At 40.0% G+C, this 14,934-nt stretch overlaps 1 protein-coding gene across 1 annotated transcript in view; it reads right to left on the bottom strand.

Annotated features, from left to right (window-relative positions):
* Window positions 1–11,653, bottom strand: part of DOCK2 (dedicator of cytokinesis 2) — a 158,551-nt gene extending 146,898 nt beyond the window's left edge. The window contains exons 1-3 of the mRNA XM_021531902.2: window positions 11,422–11,653; window positions 3,944–4,027; window positions 1,159–1,199 (exon numbers count right to left, since the gene is read on the bottom strand). Of these exons, the coding sequence (XP_021387577.2) occupies window positions 1,159–1,199; window positions 3,944–4,027; window positions 11,422–11,653 (357 nt within the window). The remainder of the gene's footprint in view (window positions 1–1,158; window positions 1,200–3,943; window positions 4,028–11,421) is intronic.
* Between the last annotated feature and the right edge of the window lie 3,281 nt (window positions 11,654–14,934).

The raw sequence follows: 14,934 nt of genomic DNA, 5'->3' as shown, positions 1-14,934 counted from the left end.
TGGTAATTAACTAGATCCTTCCTGGATTCTCTAGTCAATAACTCACATATGGAACTTCAAGTACCACAATAATTCAATAACAAGTGCTACTTTACAAAGCCTTTCTCTGAATCAGATTGCAGCTTTTATAACCATTTTCTTTTAAGCACTGGATCATAATCAAAACACAATCGTGTCTTATCACTGCCACAATTTTTTCTTTAAAGTTTATTTCATTTTTTTTCTTTAAACTTTTAAAGTTTTAAAGTTTCTTTTGAAGTTTAAAAAGGTCCGTGAAGAAGCAAAGTAAAAGTAGAAGCTCTCAGTAATGGTAAATTTAGTGATATCTTCATACATGAAATTAATAACTTCTTAAAGCATGTTATGCATGATGATCTTGAAGCCCTTTAGCAATATTAGGAATTAATTAAAAATTAGTTAAAAGGAAGTAATTAGTTTCAGTAAATATTTTCCCTTTTTATTTTTAGGCTAAATTTTAATCTATAAAAGTAGAAACATTATGTAGAATAAATGGTAATAACATTTTCAGTCAAAAGAAATGTCAAAGCAATTAAAACACAGGTGCAGTGTTTTAATACATTTGCATTGCTACTCCCTAGAAAATCTTATACCAAGAAAAAGTTACAAACAAAAATGCTTTTCTTCTAGAAAAGTGCAGTTGGATCTAAGATGTAATTTTCTTGCTACTTAACTCTGGACCCATCACACCCAGGGTAAAAACTTTTCCTCTGTGGCTTTCCATTTTCAAGTTTAAGAATACTGACTTTAAAAAAAACTAATGTGATTTTTGTACATTAGAGATATTTAAGAACTTAAGGTTCACAGATATTGTTTGTAAACTAAAGAATCCTTGGGAAAAGTACAGAAACAAGCACATCTAGCAGCAAATTGAATCAAAATTCAATTGAAATTATAGCTTCAACAGCTGTTAACCTGAAGGCACAGCCATTTCTTCTTCATCGATCTGCTTTTCCCAGCCCTCACTTCTATTTACCAACATTGTCCAGGATGAATGCTGATCATTTTACTCATCATGAAAGGAAAGAGTGGAAAGAGCTGACCAGAGAGATCAGGACTATCTGGGCAGAAATTTCAAAAACCCATTTAATTTCTGACCTCTTCAGAACAGTCTCATAGGAACGGAGAATGTGATCTTACCTCTGCTCCTTTGTACCTCACTAGGTAACCCCTGTACCAATCTAAAAGGAAGAAAAATCACTTGGTATCACAAAAAACCCATGCATTACAAAGCACACAATAAAGTAATGGGGTTTATTTCACAAAAAAAATACTTAGCATGGTATTTGTAAAAATGAATAGTTACTTCAAATATACAGAGCTTCAGGTGAGTAGCAGGGATTATATTAAGCATGAATTGCACATTATCAAATATGGTTGTATTGTATGCTTTCAGGCCTTGCACAGTAAGTACAGATAATTGTACACAGAATTTAACACCCCCTGCTCACATTAAAAAGGTAGAATAAGATATTTGTTTTTCAAAGTGATAAGTGCACACCCTTAAATATCTGGGTTAGCCATGACCCCCATAGTCCTGGGTAGCCCATGAAGCTCTTACTGTCCTAGGCCCAGTATTAATCCAGTGCAGCACATGGTTGTTACAGATCCATTTTCCTTCAATGTGAGAAGGTTAAGTCCTTTTTGTGCCATAAGAAACTATGGCTTTTGGATACAACCATAATAAGCAGCTTCTTGGTGTAAACTCAAATTGGAATGTCAAGAACACTGAGGGCTATTATTTGGATCCTGCTGCATTTATAGCTAGAAAACCCTTCTGAAAGGCTGGATTGCAGAACTGCAGCAGTGGCAAGTTAAACATTAATTCAGGCTTTGTTCCATCTCAATAAACTACAAAAGTTAAGTCTCAATAAACTACAAAAACCATAAAAAGCAGAGGTCAATCTTGCTAAATAAGATCAGGGGTTGGTTACATCCACTGTGCATACAGCCCATCATGAAAAATCACCTGCACAGCAACAAAGTTTAACTGTGTTGAATACTATATTCTTTATCCACAGAAAGAATTTATGACCAAAAGCAGACATGTTCTAATTGTAATTTTATGAGCAGGTATCATCTCTTTGCTATCACCCTTTTTCTCACAGGTATTGCAGCCATGCCAGCAAAGCATCAAGTAATAAGTAAGAATAAATCCCAAATGCCAAACAGCAGTCAGAAAGGCAATGCTAAAAGTCACAGGATGATTTCTGACCTCAAAGAAAGACTCAGGACAGATTTTTGTTAGGCTGTTCTGCAGTGCAATTTTTTCCCTCAGTGTTCTATCAACAATAAAATTCTATCTTACTGCTGAAATGGAATTATTTGCACATAGCCTCAATTTACAACCAAGTGTGTAAAATTGGTTTCATCCCATTTGCTGTGACAGCACATATGTGTTCTGTGCATTAATTCTGTGCATGCAAAACCAACTAAAACAGGACAGAAAAGGAGCACAGGAAGAATCCTGTCACTGTTGGTTACTTGCCAGCTGCAGCTGGCAGCATATTTTGAAGATATCTGATAAAAAATGAACTTCACACCCACACTGAGAAGGATTCCACTTCTTCATTGACATATAAGCAAGGCTTATATGTCAATGAAGCATATCAAGGGCAGGGGATTCAGAAAAGACTTTTAGATAAAAAATAAGATGAGCACTCCACTCACTAGGCTGGGCTGACAACAAATGGACCCCATGAATCCAAAGCCTGAAATGCTATTTCTGCAACTAACAGACAGCAGGGGGATGAAGAGGTTCCTGGTTTGTGTGTGTGTTTTGTTCTTAGCCAAAATATTTAGAATAGAGGATCAAATAATTACATTTTTTAGGAGAGGACAAATCACTGTGACTCTGTTGACTTCTGAGTGACATCAATGTTTTCACTGATGCTTAAAGATATTGAATTAATCTTGCAAACAGAAGAGGAACATTTATGTTTTTGTGCTCCAGTACATTGTTAAGATGGTTTTTCAGGTGCTCCTCCCTCAAATCCTTTGTTGTTTCCGGACAAAACAACCTGTGTGGTAGAACAGGCTGGGCTCAAAGAGCCTCAAAGTCTTTGCAGATTTGTGCCCACAACACTCCAGGTGTCTCAGCACTGAGCTGGCTCTGCCATCGTGCCATGCAGCCATTGGCCTCTCTTTAACATACTGCAGTTAGTAAGATACATTTTCTATCAGCAGAAGTGGGTTGTAGAAGATAATTTTATAATATATTTTTCAAATCTGTAAGCAATTCGTAATTTTTTAAAAAACTCTTGACCTGGTCAAGTAGGAAATAAATCACTCTTGCAATGCCATTTGCAGGTACCTAACTGCTGAGTTAGTAATAATAACTCCACTCTCCTTGCTTTATAGTAATGGGAACATCAGCAGCTCTGTCAGATTTACAGAGAATCGTTGGGATTGGGAAGGGATTGTCTGTCCATCATGCACAACTTGACTTGGACTTCTGCTGCTTAACATGTTCAATATTTTGGATGGCTTTCAGAAATGTCTCTATCATTCTGACACTCAGATTTCTTTCATTGGGTTTCCCCATTATACAACAGGCTAATGAGGCTGCTCAATATCTCCTAGCAACAAAGATTTAGTTTAGAGGCTAAAAGTGTACTCCTTTAAATCTGGAATCAAATTTAATGCAACTTCCCTGAGGTATACCAAAACTTCACAGGCACAAACTTCACGAATTCTGCATTCACCTTGATGACTTCCTCATTTGGTAAAGGCATCCCAAAAAAACCCACATGTATTGTAATATGTCTAATTTTGGCTCTTAAGAAAAGATTAGGTTCTTCCTCAAAATACACCACCACCACAAAAAAAAAAATAAGGGCATTAGAAAGCTACTGATGTAATAAAGGGAACTGCTGTGAGGTGAAAGGATTATGTTATTCACAAAGAAATGGAAAATGTGACTTACCTTCACAGGACTCCAGGATATGGACCACATCACCAATCTGTAGAGATAGCTGTGGTATCCCTGTGCCTTTGAAATTGTATATAGCTGGAAAATTAAAGGATGAAAACAATATTTTTCAATATAGCTCACAGCACAGTGAAACTGAAATCCACATGTGGTTATTGAGGTTTGGATACTGGGATCAATACACCAGACTAGACAAACAGAGCTATAATTCTATCAAGAGGCTCCATTTCTCAGCATTAATCTTTTTTTATCGTGAGAATGGAAAAGTGGTGAAAGGGCCAGTGCTGAAAGCAAAAAACAAAGAAAAGAACCTCCCAGAAAACTCAGCAAACATGGGGACACCAGCTATTGATCAGCACTGCTCTGCACAGGATTTTGGAGTCCTGTTTAGATGCAGGCCTTTGATAGATAGTCACAGTGCTGGGGAATTGTTAATCTACTGGGCCAAGGATTTAAGTTTATAAAAATTTATTTCTATTGGTATGAAAGGTTACAGAGATGCCTGTGAAAACTGAATTTACTGAATTTTTTCCTGGGTTTAGATGCTTTAATTTAACATGAAATTGTGTTTCATATGGAAACAGAACCAAGGTTCATAATTTTCTGTATTCTCTGTATGACTCTGAACACAGGAGCAGTAGATTTTGAAAGTGTTCTAATCAGAAACTTATCTACATGTGGTTAAAGCACTTCAGATAGAACTCAAGTAAATGAGCTCTTCAGTTATGTTCCAGGGCTACAGGATGTGGGCTCCTATGGTAACCATGCCTCTGTAAGCTTTTTCCTTCACTGGCTTGGTTAAAAAATTCTACAACAGCATTACAGCAGAAGAGATCATTGAAGCTGCAGTCACAGAGGGAAAGTGACTAAAATACAAAAAGCTGAAACCAGCTGAGCTGTGCAGGTGGGAACAGCTGTGCAGGTGAGCCCAGGTGTGCAGGAAAGGGGTTGGGCAGCAGAGCTCTGCCCTGCCTGCTGGCAGTGCCCCCACCCAGCATCCAAACCTGAAGGATTTTGGATGAGGGAAAGCTGATCTAGAAGGCAGAGTTTACCTCCAGCATCTCCCTGCATTCCTTTTGCTCCCCTCTCCAAATTCTAAAGCAGAATATTCATCTTTGCTAGTCCAAAATGTATAATGATACATTTTATTTCAATATTATACTTATTTTACTTAAATTATTAAAGCCTCAAAATAAATTGCCTTCCAGGAAAATGGCTGAAGTAGGAGTGTAGAGCTAAATAGATTAATCCTCTTCACTTTACAAGTATTCCATAAATTACATGCCTTGTTTCTTTTGCCAACATTTTATTTGTTATATTTCTGGAACAGAAATTAGAAGGAATTTCAATTGAGGAGGCTTACTGAACCAAGAATAAATTCCTGTTTTGTTGGCATAAAGAGGTTCTCAGCAGCTCCTTCTCCTGAGGGGGGAGAGCAAGGCTTGAGTCATTCAACATATGGGGAGCAGTAAAAGAAATATAACTTTGAAGTGAGACTCTGCTGCTCAGATTCAGCCATTTATTCAAAAGAATATTGAAAACACTTCCTCAGAACTGCCTTAGCCCAACACAAAATTGAGTTTACATAGTATAGTATATGTGTGGTTCTTTTCTGATTGGTCTCTTCCAGAAGTGGAGGGTGGCAAACAACCCTGCAAATTTGTTATGACATTTCAAGATGTATTTCCTTGGAGTGTTTGGGAGGTGGGGGATGTGGGGACATTCCCATGCTCCTATCCTATCTCCCTGCAAAGTCCATGGACATCAATATTACTGTTGACCAGTAAATACTTTAGATTTCAAAATATGCACTACTCTACTTAGTTGTAGCTGTCTCAAAATATAGATGCAAATGACTCAGTCATATATTTACACTGCATTTCAGTTTTGCTCTCTTAAAACTTCATTAATAGCACTGAATGTATTGAAAGGTGCAGTAAAAAACTGGCAAAGGAAGTGACTGTATCAGCTTAGATATTTCTAAATGAGTAAGTGGAAACTGAACAAGAGATATTTTACTATAGAACTTGGATTGGTAGGATGAGTTTAAAAAATCCCTGTACAAAGTTTTGAGATATAGACCTATCTACCAAACCACATCCAAAAAAATCTAAAAAGTAATCTGACATCAGCAACTACATCCACAGGTCTTATCTACAGCACCAGACAGCTTAATCATCATACCAGCTTTTCTTTTAATTATTAACTGTGAATGAAAATTTGGCTATTATATCCAGTTATTATGTTTTTTGTCAGGTGTAAGTGATGTCATTTCCCTTACAAACTGGGAAATGTATGTGTGAGTGTCACCTCAGAGGCCACCAGCCAAAAGCAGGGTTCCCTTTCCTCTACCCTTTTACAAGATCCTGAGGGTTGTTGTGTGCACAAGCACATTTAACTCATTATTCTCTTCAAAAACAGTGTATGAAAACTGCAGAAGGAATTCAAGTTTTTTTTGGTGGGATACTCACAACAGGTTGTTGGCTTTTTTAAAAATAAACTGTTCAGTGAGTAGAAATTAAAGCCCTTTCAAATCACTCTGAAGACCTCTCCTGCCACTCCTCTCCTTGGCATCCTGCATCCCAGCCATAAATGCAAAATGAGTCAGCATCCTTCAGGCACAAAGGGACCTGCTTGAGGGCTCCAGCATCCACTCCAAATCCTAACAGTAATTAGTGACCTCAGGAGCTGCTGAAGTCATGGCAATAAGGTTAGAGAAGAGATTTGGATGGCAGCTGCACACCCAGCCCCAGGCTGAGGTGTCCCCAGCTGCAGTGGATCTGCACACAGATGCTGCAGGATTCTGCCAGGAAGGCACAGAGAATGTCCAGAAACTCCAATTTTACAGCAGTGCTCCTAAGTAGGGACTTTACAGTTCACTGACAAAACAGTTGGAAGATTTTCCCCTGAATCAGCAAAGAAGGAAAACCATCTCTTCAGAGCTCATCATAACCTCTGTGGTGATTTGATGGCACACACACGACTCAGCAAAAAAACAAACAGCCCAGGGCAAACCCCTGGGATTCCCAGCTCCCTTGGAAGCAGAGCTGAAGGCCAGCACAGCACAACATCCACATTCCTCAGAGAGGGTGGAAATGCCAGCTCAGAGTGCTGACAGAGCCAGCCTTCCAAACTGAGCCCTGCTCAAGCCCAGGCTGGTTTGAGTTGTCCCTCAGGACTGGGAGCAGCTCCCATGGCCATGAGGAGCTCCCAGAGGATCCTTCCCTGCCCCCCTGCCCAACCTGCTGCCAACACAGCGACCCTCAGCACTTCTGGGGGGTTTTGGGTCCCCTCACACCCAGAGCTTGAGCAAAGGCATCTGGCAGGGTCCATCTCAGCAGGAAACACTGAGGGAAATCCCTGTTTCCATCCAGGGAAATCCCAGTTTCCATTGAACTCCTTCTCATCCACTGCAGCCAGAGCTGCTGGGTCTGATACCCACCCTCCTCACCAGATAAACATGTGAGTGCACTCTTGTACAGAGGGCTGTGGAGACAGAAAACAGTTAACCTGCCTTAATTTATATTTCATGCCCTCCTCTATTTAGAAAACGGCCAGCAGAAAAAAAATAAAAGCCCCTCATACTGTGGACCTCGATAGGGAGTTTTCAGACACAAAACACTCTAGAAGAGCCACAATATCCCAGGTAACAGAACCCCTTCCTCAGTAAACTGAATTTCCTCACTGTTAAAGCCCCATACTCTTGCCATTTACATGATTAACCTGTAAGCTGCTGCAAGATGGGAATGGTAAACGAGGAAAATCCCACAGCCTGCAACACTGAAGCCATTTAGTATCCCAATAGTCTTACGTGCAGTTGCTACCTGTCTTCCTCCACACGCAGTCCCTGTCCTGATCTCTATAAAAATACAAGCATTACATTGTTTCATTTTGGGACTTGCCTTTCTGTAACGAACCATGTTTCAAGTTGTTTTCTGTCGCTACTTTTCCAAGTTTATATGGAATTTGAAAAAAAAAAAAAAAAGCTAAAATATTGCCGCACAGCTCCCAATTCCACTTTACCACAACAAAAGGAAAATCTAGTATTATTTTGATGCAATAACTCATGACATGTTCTGCATATTCAAACAATTGCTAATTAATAGGCTCAGCAAGGACCCTGTTGTATTTTTTAAATATGCAGCTCCACTTTTATGAGTAGTCAAGTACCCATAAAAGATCAGTTCTTGGTGTTCAGTTGCAATTTCCTTCCAATGAGAACAGGTGAAATTATTCAGCAAGGAGACAGATAAACCCCAGGTGAAAATAGTATACAGTCCTAACAGCATTTCTTGACTTCTGGAAAGAAACCTGGAAAAAATATGTTCCAGTATTCCAAGTTAAGGATGTCCCCCTAAAATCTCACAGAGCAGGTGTGCCTTAATGTCCACAGTTTTTAGACAGGCCAGAAACTTGTCTTAAACCTCTGGGGTTGTTAGAAGCTTATTAAATTCATTGCAAATCATGCTCAAAGGGTAACTCTGCAGTTCTCAGGTAACGAGCTGTTCTCTCAGAAAACAACTGAATACAGATTTCCTTCCTTGTTCACCCATGGGACCAGATGGAGGTTTTAGCTGGCCTGAGCTACTTATTTTCCTTCTTAAACACGATAAAACCAGGATGGATATCAAGAAACAGGAAACTAACTTATCAAACCAGTCATATAAAGATATTGTCTCTGACTCTTTACCTTCTCAGATAAAATTGTAGCACAGCCATTTTTCTTAGACCTCTTCATGAAGAATAGGGTATTTAGTTTGATTTTCTCCTTTTCATGAAGGACCATGGATAAAAATATTATTTCCCCATTTTTTTTATGCTTCCCAAGGAGCTGGAACTGTTTTTTTGGGTTCAGAGGGTGCACTTCATGGAGGAAACCTGCCCTGAACAAAGCTCTGCTCCCTTAAACCTCAATCTATTCAGATTTCAGAGATGTAGAATAATTTCCAAGGATTTCAGCAGATAAAATCAGACAAGCCAGTCTCAGCTCTGTGTACTCAGGCTGAGCGTGTGCTTTTCTATACCTTCAAAGAAGTCATCCACTCCTCCCCATAATTTTGCTTAAAAAGGACAAACATATATTTTCTGATCCAGTAGAAAAGAAGTAAATCTGATTCTTGAGTTTAGAATGCCAATGTAAATTTGGGTTAAGAATGCCATCATTTCACCAGTTTGTAACTTTGCTCAAAGTCTGAGCAGATGGCAAAGACTTTCCATCAGGAAACTGCCACCCAAAGGCACCAGCCTGCCATGACTATTCTATCCTGTTCTGTCCACAGGAATAACACAAATTCATGCTGGGAATGCTGCAAGACTAAAAACAATATTCATGTGTAAAATCAGGACTGTATTTTCCTAGGAAAAAGCTGAGTACCTGCTACCTGGACTAGTCCATTGTTAGTTAAATAAAACACAAAAGTAGGCACAACAGACTGCAATTCACCATAACCAAGAGATGGTGTGATCTTCCAGATCCACCCTGCAGTGTACTCTGCTCATCCAAAGCATGATGGGCCCAGTATTCTCAAACTGAAACTCTGTTCATCAGCAGAAACTGAAGGCATCGGGCATGCTCCTAATAAGAGACTTGAAAATTCAATGGGAGACTCAAACCCAAAGATTTTCAAAAACACAGAAGACAAAATAGCCCTATATGTTCAAACAGCTTCCGCTGTGTATTATTCCAAAAGCTCATCAACTTTCACAGAATTTATGACTCAGAAGACTCAGTCTGCCCATTTTTCTTATTTCCCTCAGACACAGGAGGCATGTTTACAAGACTGTAAATTCAAAAACCTATTCATTTGTGACCATAGTTGTCAATAGCCCTTGATCAGGCCTCACTATTCCATGAGTTTCGTTTACTTGAAATTTGGCAACTACACCATTTTCCTGACAATTTCTAAGAATATAAATTTATTTAACTTCTGGGGCAGGAGAGCCAGTGATAGTGGTACATGCATGTTTGATTGGTTTAATTATTCTGGGTGCAAGAGTCTCCCATTTTTTTCTCAATAACATATATAATGAAATACATTTCATTTCCAAGATAGAGCAAAATGAACTGTGAGCCAAGAGTTTGGCTAAGAAAAGGAACTTCTGGGTATAAGCTAAATCTGTATGTTGTTGAATCTGTAGTTATGCATTAAATTCTAGCAATTGTGCAAAACCAGAGAATTCTCTTACTGAAAAAAACCTACCAAAAGCCACATGTATGCCCACTTACATTACTATTCTAATATTGTTTGGAAGTCCATTTGATTGCCGTTTATTTTGCTTTGTGACACACTAAACCACAGACTCCACTACAACTGTGATGTTTACATGCAAATATAAGGAGCCTTGTGGGGTGTTTAATGGCAAACCTTCCTTTAACCCAGGACACGGACTTGGGGCCAGCAAGCAGGAGCACTCTCAGCACACTGCAGGACCCCACGTGCCCAGATTGTCTCACATCAAACTGCTCACAGAGGGAGCAAGCAGAGGGGAAAGGAAATAGCAGCAGGTTTGTAGTGTCAGCTCTTCCCAGGGACCCACTCTAGAGTAAATTGTACTGTTCTGGACATTAAAACAGACATCGCTGAGCCATTAGTTTTTGAAAGATTGCATTTTATAAGGTGGTTTTTTTACTGTGTGATGTTTGTTGTGCCTTTCAAATACCATAGAGACTACTACAAGTGCAAAACTTATGTGCTTTCTACTATTTGTAAAATTGAAACAGAAAATATTGACACTTTTTTTTTCTAATGTAAACTGCCACCAGAACAGGCTACTTCCATTTTGCAGTTCTGCTACTGCTGGACATGGATCTTGAATAACACGTTATTCTCCTCTTGTTAATTTCTTGGCCTTACATTTTATTTCATGAAGCCAGTTGGATTTTTAATGCATATCACAAAAAACTATGGCCTACTTAAAATAAAAAAAAATCTTTTAGAAGTATTTAGAAGGTAAATAACTAAGTAGTACCACACATCTTTCAAGTGCTTTAGCTTTGATTCCTACTTGTTAAAGGCTCTTTTAAAACGGCAATTCTGTCCTTTGTGCAAGTTAACATTATTTATTTAAAGATTACTTTCCTTCCCAAAAGTACGACTTACCAACTCAGACACAGATTTTTTCTGTAGCACTGACCATAAGTGACAATCTTGCAGAAGCAACTCTAGGATTCCCCTTCCCCTACATTTGTTCCCCATAACTTCTGGCCACTGCACATTATACAACACATTATTTATTCAGTCTGCTTCTACCACACCAAGTGGGAGAAGCTGCATTGCTATCAAAGTGGGAAAGCTATACTTCATGCTGTTCTGTTTGGAAGATCCAAACTTTGTACAAATTTGATCTTTTCAGGTACTCCCCGCTGGCGGAGTGGATGGTGTTAACCCATCACAGCAGAGACAACACCTGCCCACATCCTGCTCAGAAGACAGAAAGACAATGCTCAAATGGCAGCTCCCTGAGCTACTTACCCACGCCACTCTTCTCCGTCTTGTGCCATCTTGCCATGGCACGTGAAGGGAGCGGCTCGCAGGGATGCCCCCCGAGGAGCCCAGGTGCTGGGGTGCAGAGCTGGGGGTGACCAAGGCAGGCCCCGGAAGCGCCGTGGCTCCCCAGCCCCGGGACGAGCAGGCTCTGTGAGATCTGCTGCCTCTCCGAGCTTCCTTCCTCTTTTCTCAGCTCCACATACCGTGCCTGTGTCATGGGGGAGGGGAAACCCAGCCTGGGTGTTTCTTTTGCACCGTGTCGGCTGTGAACACAGAAGCACAAAAGGACCAAAACCACGCCAGGACCGTGTGGCACCACCCCTGGACTTCAGGTTGGCTCAGTGACCATCTCTGACCATGGCTTAGGTCAGTGCAGGAAACCAAACCAGCACCAGGCTGGAAAGGTTGGACTTCAGAGGATGCTACATCTTAAAAACTCTGCTCTTCTAACCTGCCCTCAAACTCAGATTTGTGCTTTTGATGTCACCTCTCCAAAAAGAAATGGCGTGAAGACAAAGCCACATTTCAAAACACACCCATTCTTTTAAATGTCTATCATTTTATGTTTGGAGGAAGAAGCAGGAGACTCTTCTCTAAACAAAGCAGTACTTTCTTAAAGACTTATTGTCAGTACAAAACTGCCAGAAGTAATTTTTAGCATATTTCCAGCCTGTGCTTGCACACAGCTGCTGGGGAGCCAGCCTGGGTGAGGACATTTTGGATGTGCATAGGACCAAGCCAAGTCTTTTGGAACATGGATTAAGGACAATATACCGAATTGAAGGCAGTATGTCACCTTAAAGCACAAAGTCGGTGCTTTACTCATAATTTAGAGTTAAAAACCCTCAAATTAAATCCTTGCAAGATTTACTGCTTGTTTGATCTTCTGCTTAGTACAACAGATGCAGCTGACAGTCTTGTCCTCTGGATATTCCACTGCAGCTTAGCAATCATTGTTTATCCAAACTGTTTAACACTGCCGTGCTACATCCATCTCCTGATTTTTGATAACCATCTCCTCTGGTTTTGATAACACATGACATTTTATTTCTTGATTTTTGTTAGCAATCATGTGGAGCACAGACTGCCAGCCTCTCTCCTTGCATGTGGACTTCTGATATATATTTTTGCAGGAAAATCACTTTAACCTTCGCCACAGATTTGCTTGAATTGGTCTAATCTTAACCATACTAGCTTAGACAACAATATAGCTCTTTTCTCTCCCCTAAAATAACATTGAAAGTCATGTTATCTTTACTAAAGTGGGCTAAATTCCTAGCAGCTCTCATTATTTCCATTTACAGAAAACAAGCTTAATGTAAAAGATCTTTATCTTTTCTGTCCCTGGAAAGATTTTGAGGCCAAACTATTTCATCTTTCAATTTACTCTGGGTTTTGAGCAGTAACTTCCTAACCAGTGGTAATTTCTTCCTCACTCTTCCCAGTCCCTGTTGCAGCAAATCCCCTCTTCCCATTCACTACTTGGCCTAAAGGTTGCCTTGTTTTTATTTTCTCGTTCTACCTTGCTCTTCCTTATTGTGCTCCCCTGTAAAGCAACAGCCCAGAAGAAAAAACTGCTTCTTTCTAGGACTCATTTACAAACCTGCTTCTCCATGGATGTCTAATACACCTAGTTAATACTATTTTCTTCCGAAAGTAAATGATCTAAAATAAAGAAATTTCACCTACAAACTGGTATCCACTTCTCTGATGGCCTGACGTAGTTCTGCAGAGCACAGCACAACAAAGGGACAGAGCTCACATCCCCTCTTGTACCCTCTGGACTTGCCCAAAAGCCAACTCAAGGGCCAAAACTCCCACAGGAATTGCTGCCTCCCGCTGCCATCCCCTTCCCCTCTCCAGCTCTCAGCCCTGCACAGCTGCTGGAGCTTCCTCCTGGCAGATTTCCATGATGCTGCTTTTGCAGCCCCTCCGCCACCTCATCTCACTCAGCTCCCACCTTGTCTGGCTGGCTCTGAAAAATTCCTGCCTCTAACTCCTAATGAATGGATTGGGGAACCAAATCCTTCCTTAGCTGAGAGAGGGAAGTGCCAGAGCAAAGCACAAACAGTAACCCTAAAATCCTGTTCTTACAGCAGAGAACAAACCCCAGCACAGGTCTAAGGAATTAAGGTGGGCAATAGTTACACCCTTTGTCCATGGACGTTTTTATTCCAACTTGGTTTATTTGTGCTGTTACGTCCACATATTGATATTCCACAGAAAACAGCAGGCAGAGTCATCACCCTCACATAGCTCACCATTTCTTCCTTCAATCTTTTTCAGGACAGAAGGTTTTTTTAAGGAAAATAGAAAATTCCTCGTTTCCCTGAAAGATGAAACTCTGTAGAGGAAGCTCACAAGAAAAACTTACCTTTTGTGGGCTGGGGACAAGCAGAAGAGAGACAGTTCTTGCTTCCTTCAATACTGTTATCAGTTCCAGAAAACAAGACCTTGTAAGATGATGAGTAGCTAACTACCCATTTTTTAGCTAAACTAATTTCCTTTATAAAGAATTTGAGCAGAACACAGAAGTTCCATTTAACTCTATTTTATGCCAAGATCTGTGAGCACAGTTGCAGAAAAGCAACTGATGAGACACACCAGAACCAAATAAGAAAATACAGCAAGAACTCTCATGCACGGTACCTCAAGTGTGTTCCAGCACACCCAAAGCCTGGAGCCCAGACACATTCCCCCACCTGCACTCCTGCAGAAGGATGTGTAAACACAAACCCACTACATAAAATGGTCAAGGCTGCACACTCCAAGTGGACTCCAGCAGCAGAGACTGTAAAGCAGCTCCTGGGGGTAATTAGATAATCCTAGTCAGCTTCATTTGTTTGTTGAAATGGCATCCCAGTTCTGTTTGTCACATAAATTAACTAGTTGTTTCAACCTAGAAATAACTTTAGAAATGCCACATGCCCAGTAGCTCAACATAATGTTAACTATAACAGAAATCAACACACAATTAATTGTCTTAATAGACAATCTACAGCTCAGTACTGCCATTTAAACACATTATCCAATGTCAGCTTACCAAAGGTTTTCCTCTAAGTAGAGCAATCATGTACCTCAGTTGTTCTAGGTTGTCTCACAGTAGTGACAGTAAACAAATGTAACTTTCACCATTTTCATAATAAAGGATTTGTTTCTAACATTTTGTAGCATGAAAAACAGGATTTCTTCAGCATAACATAATTTAAGTTCACATGTCAAAGTCAAGAAGAGCAAGAACTATTTCATGGCTATACACTTGCTGTCAGTAATAATACCTTAGTAAAAGTTAAACTCAGCTACATAGCAAATTTCTTACAGCAGTGAAGTGACAAAATATGATTCTGTGACACACAAATTTCTGATTATTTTGTCCAACAGAAGTAGCAGCCACTGGGCTGTGCCTAAGCAGAACTGTGCAGAAATGCTCTGATAATGAGATGAAGCTCCCTGGAAAGGGAGATGTGCTCATTTATGGTGACATTCCCACCTTTTTAG

This window comes from Lonchura striata, chromosome 15 (assembly GCF_046129695.1).
Source record: "Lonchura striata isolate bLonStr1 chromosome 15, bLonStr1.mat, whole genome shotgun sequence".
In the NCBI taxonomy this organism is placed as follows: domain Eukaryota; kingdom Metazoa; phylum Chordata; class Aves; order Passeriformes; family Estrildidae; genus Lonchura; species Lonchura striata.
Note: the sequence above shows the minus strand (reverse complement) of the source record. Positions and strands in the feature narration are given on the sequence as shown.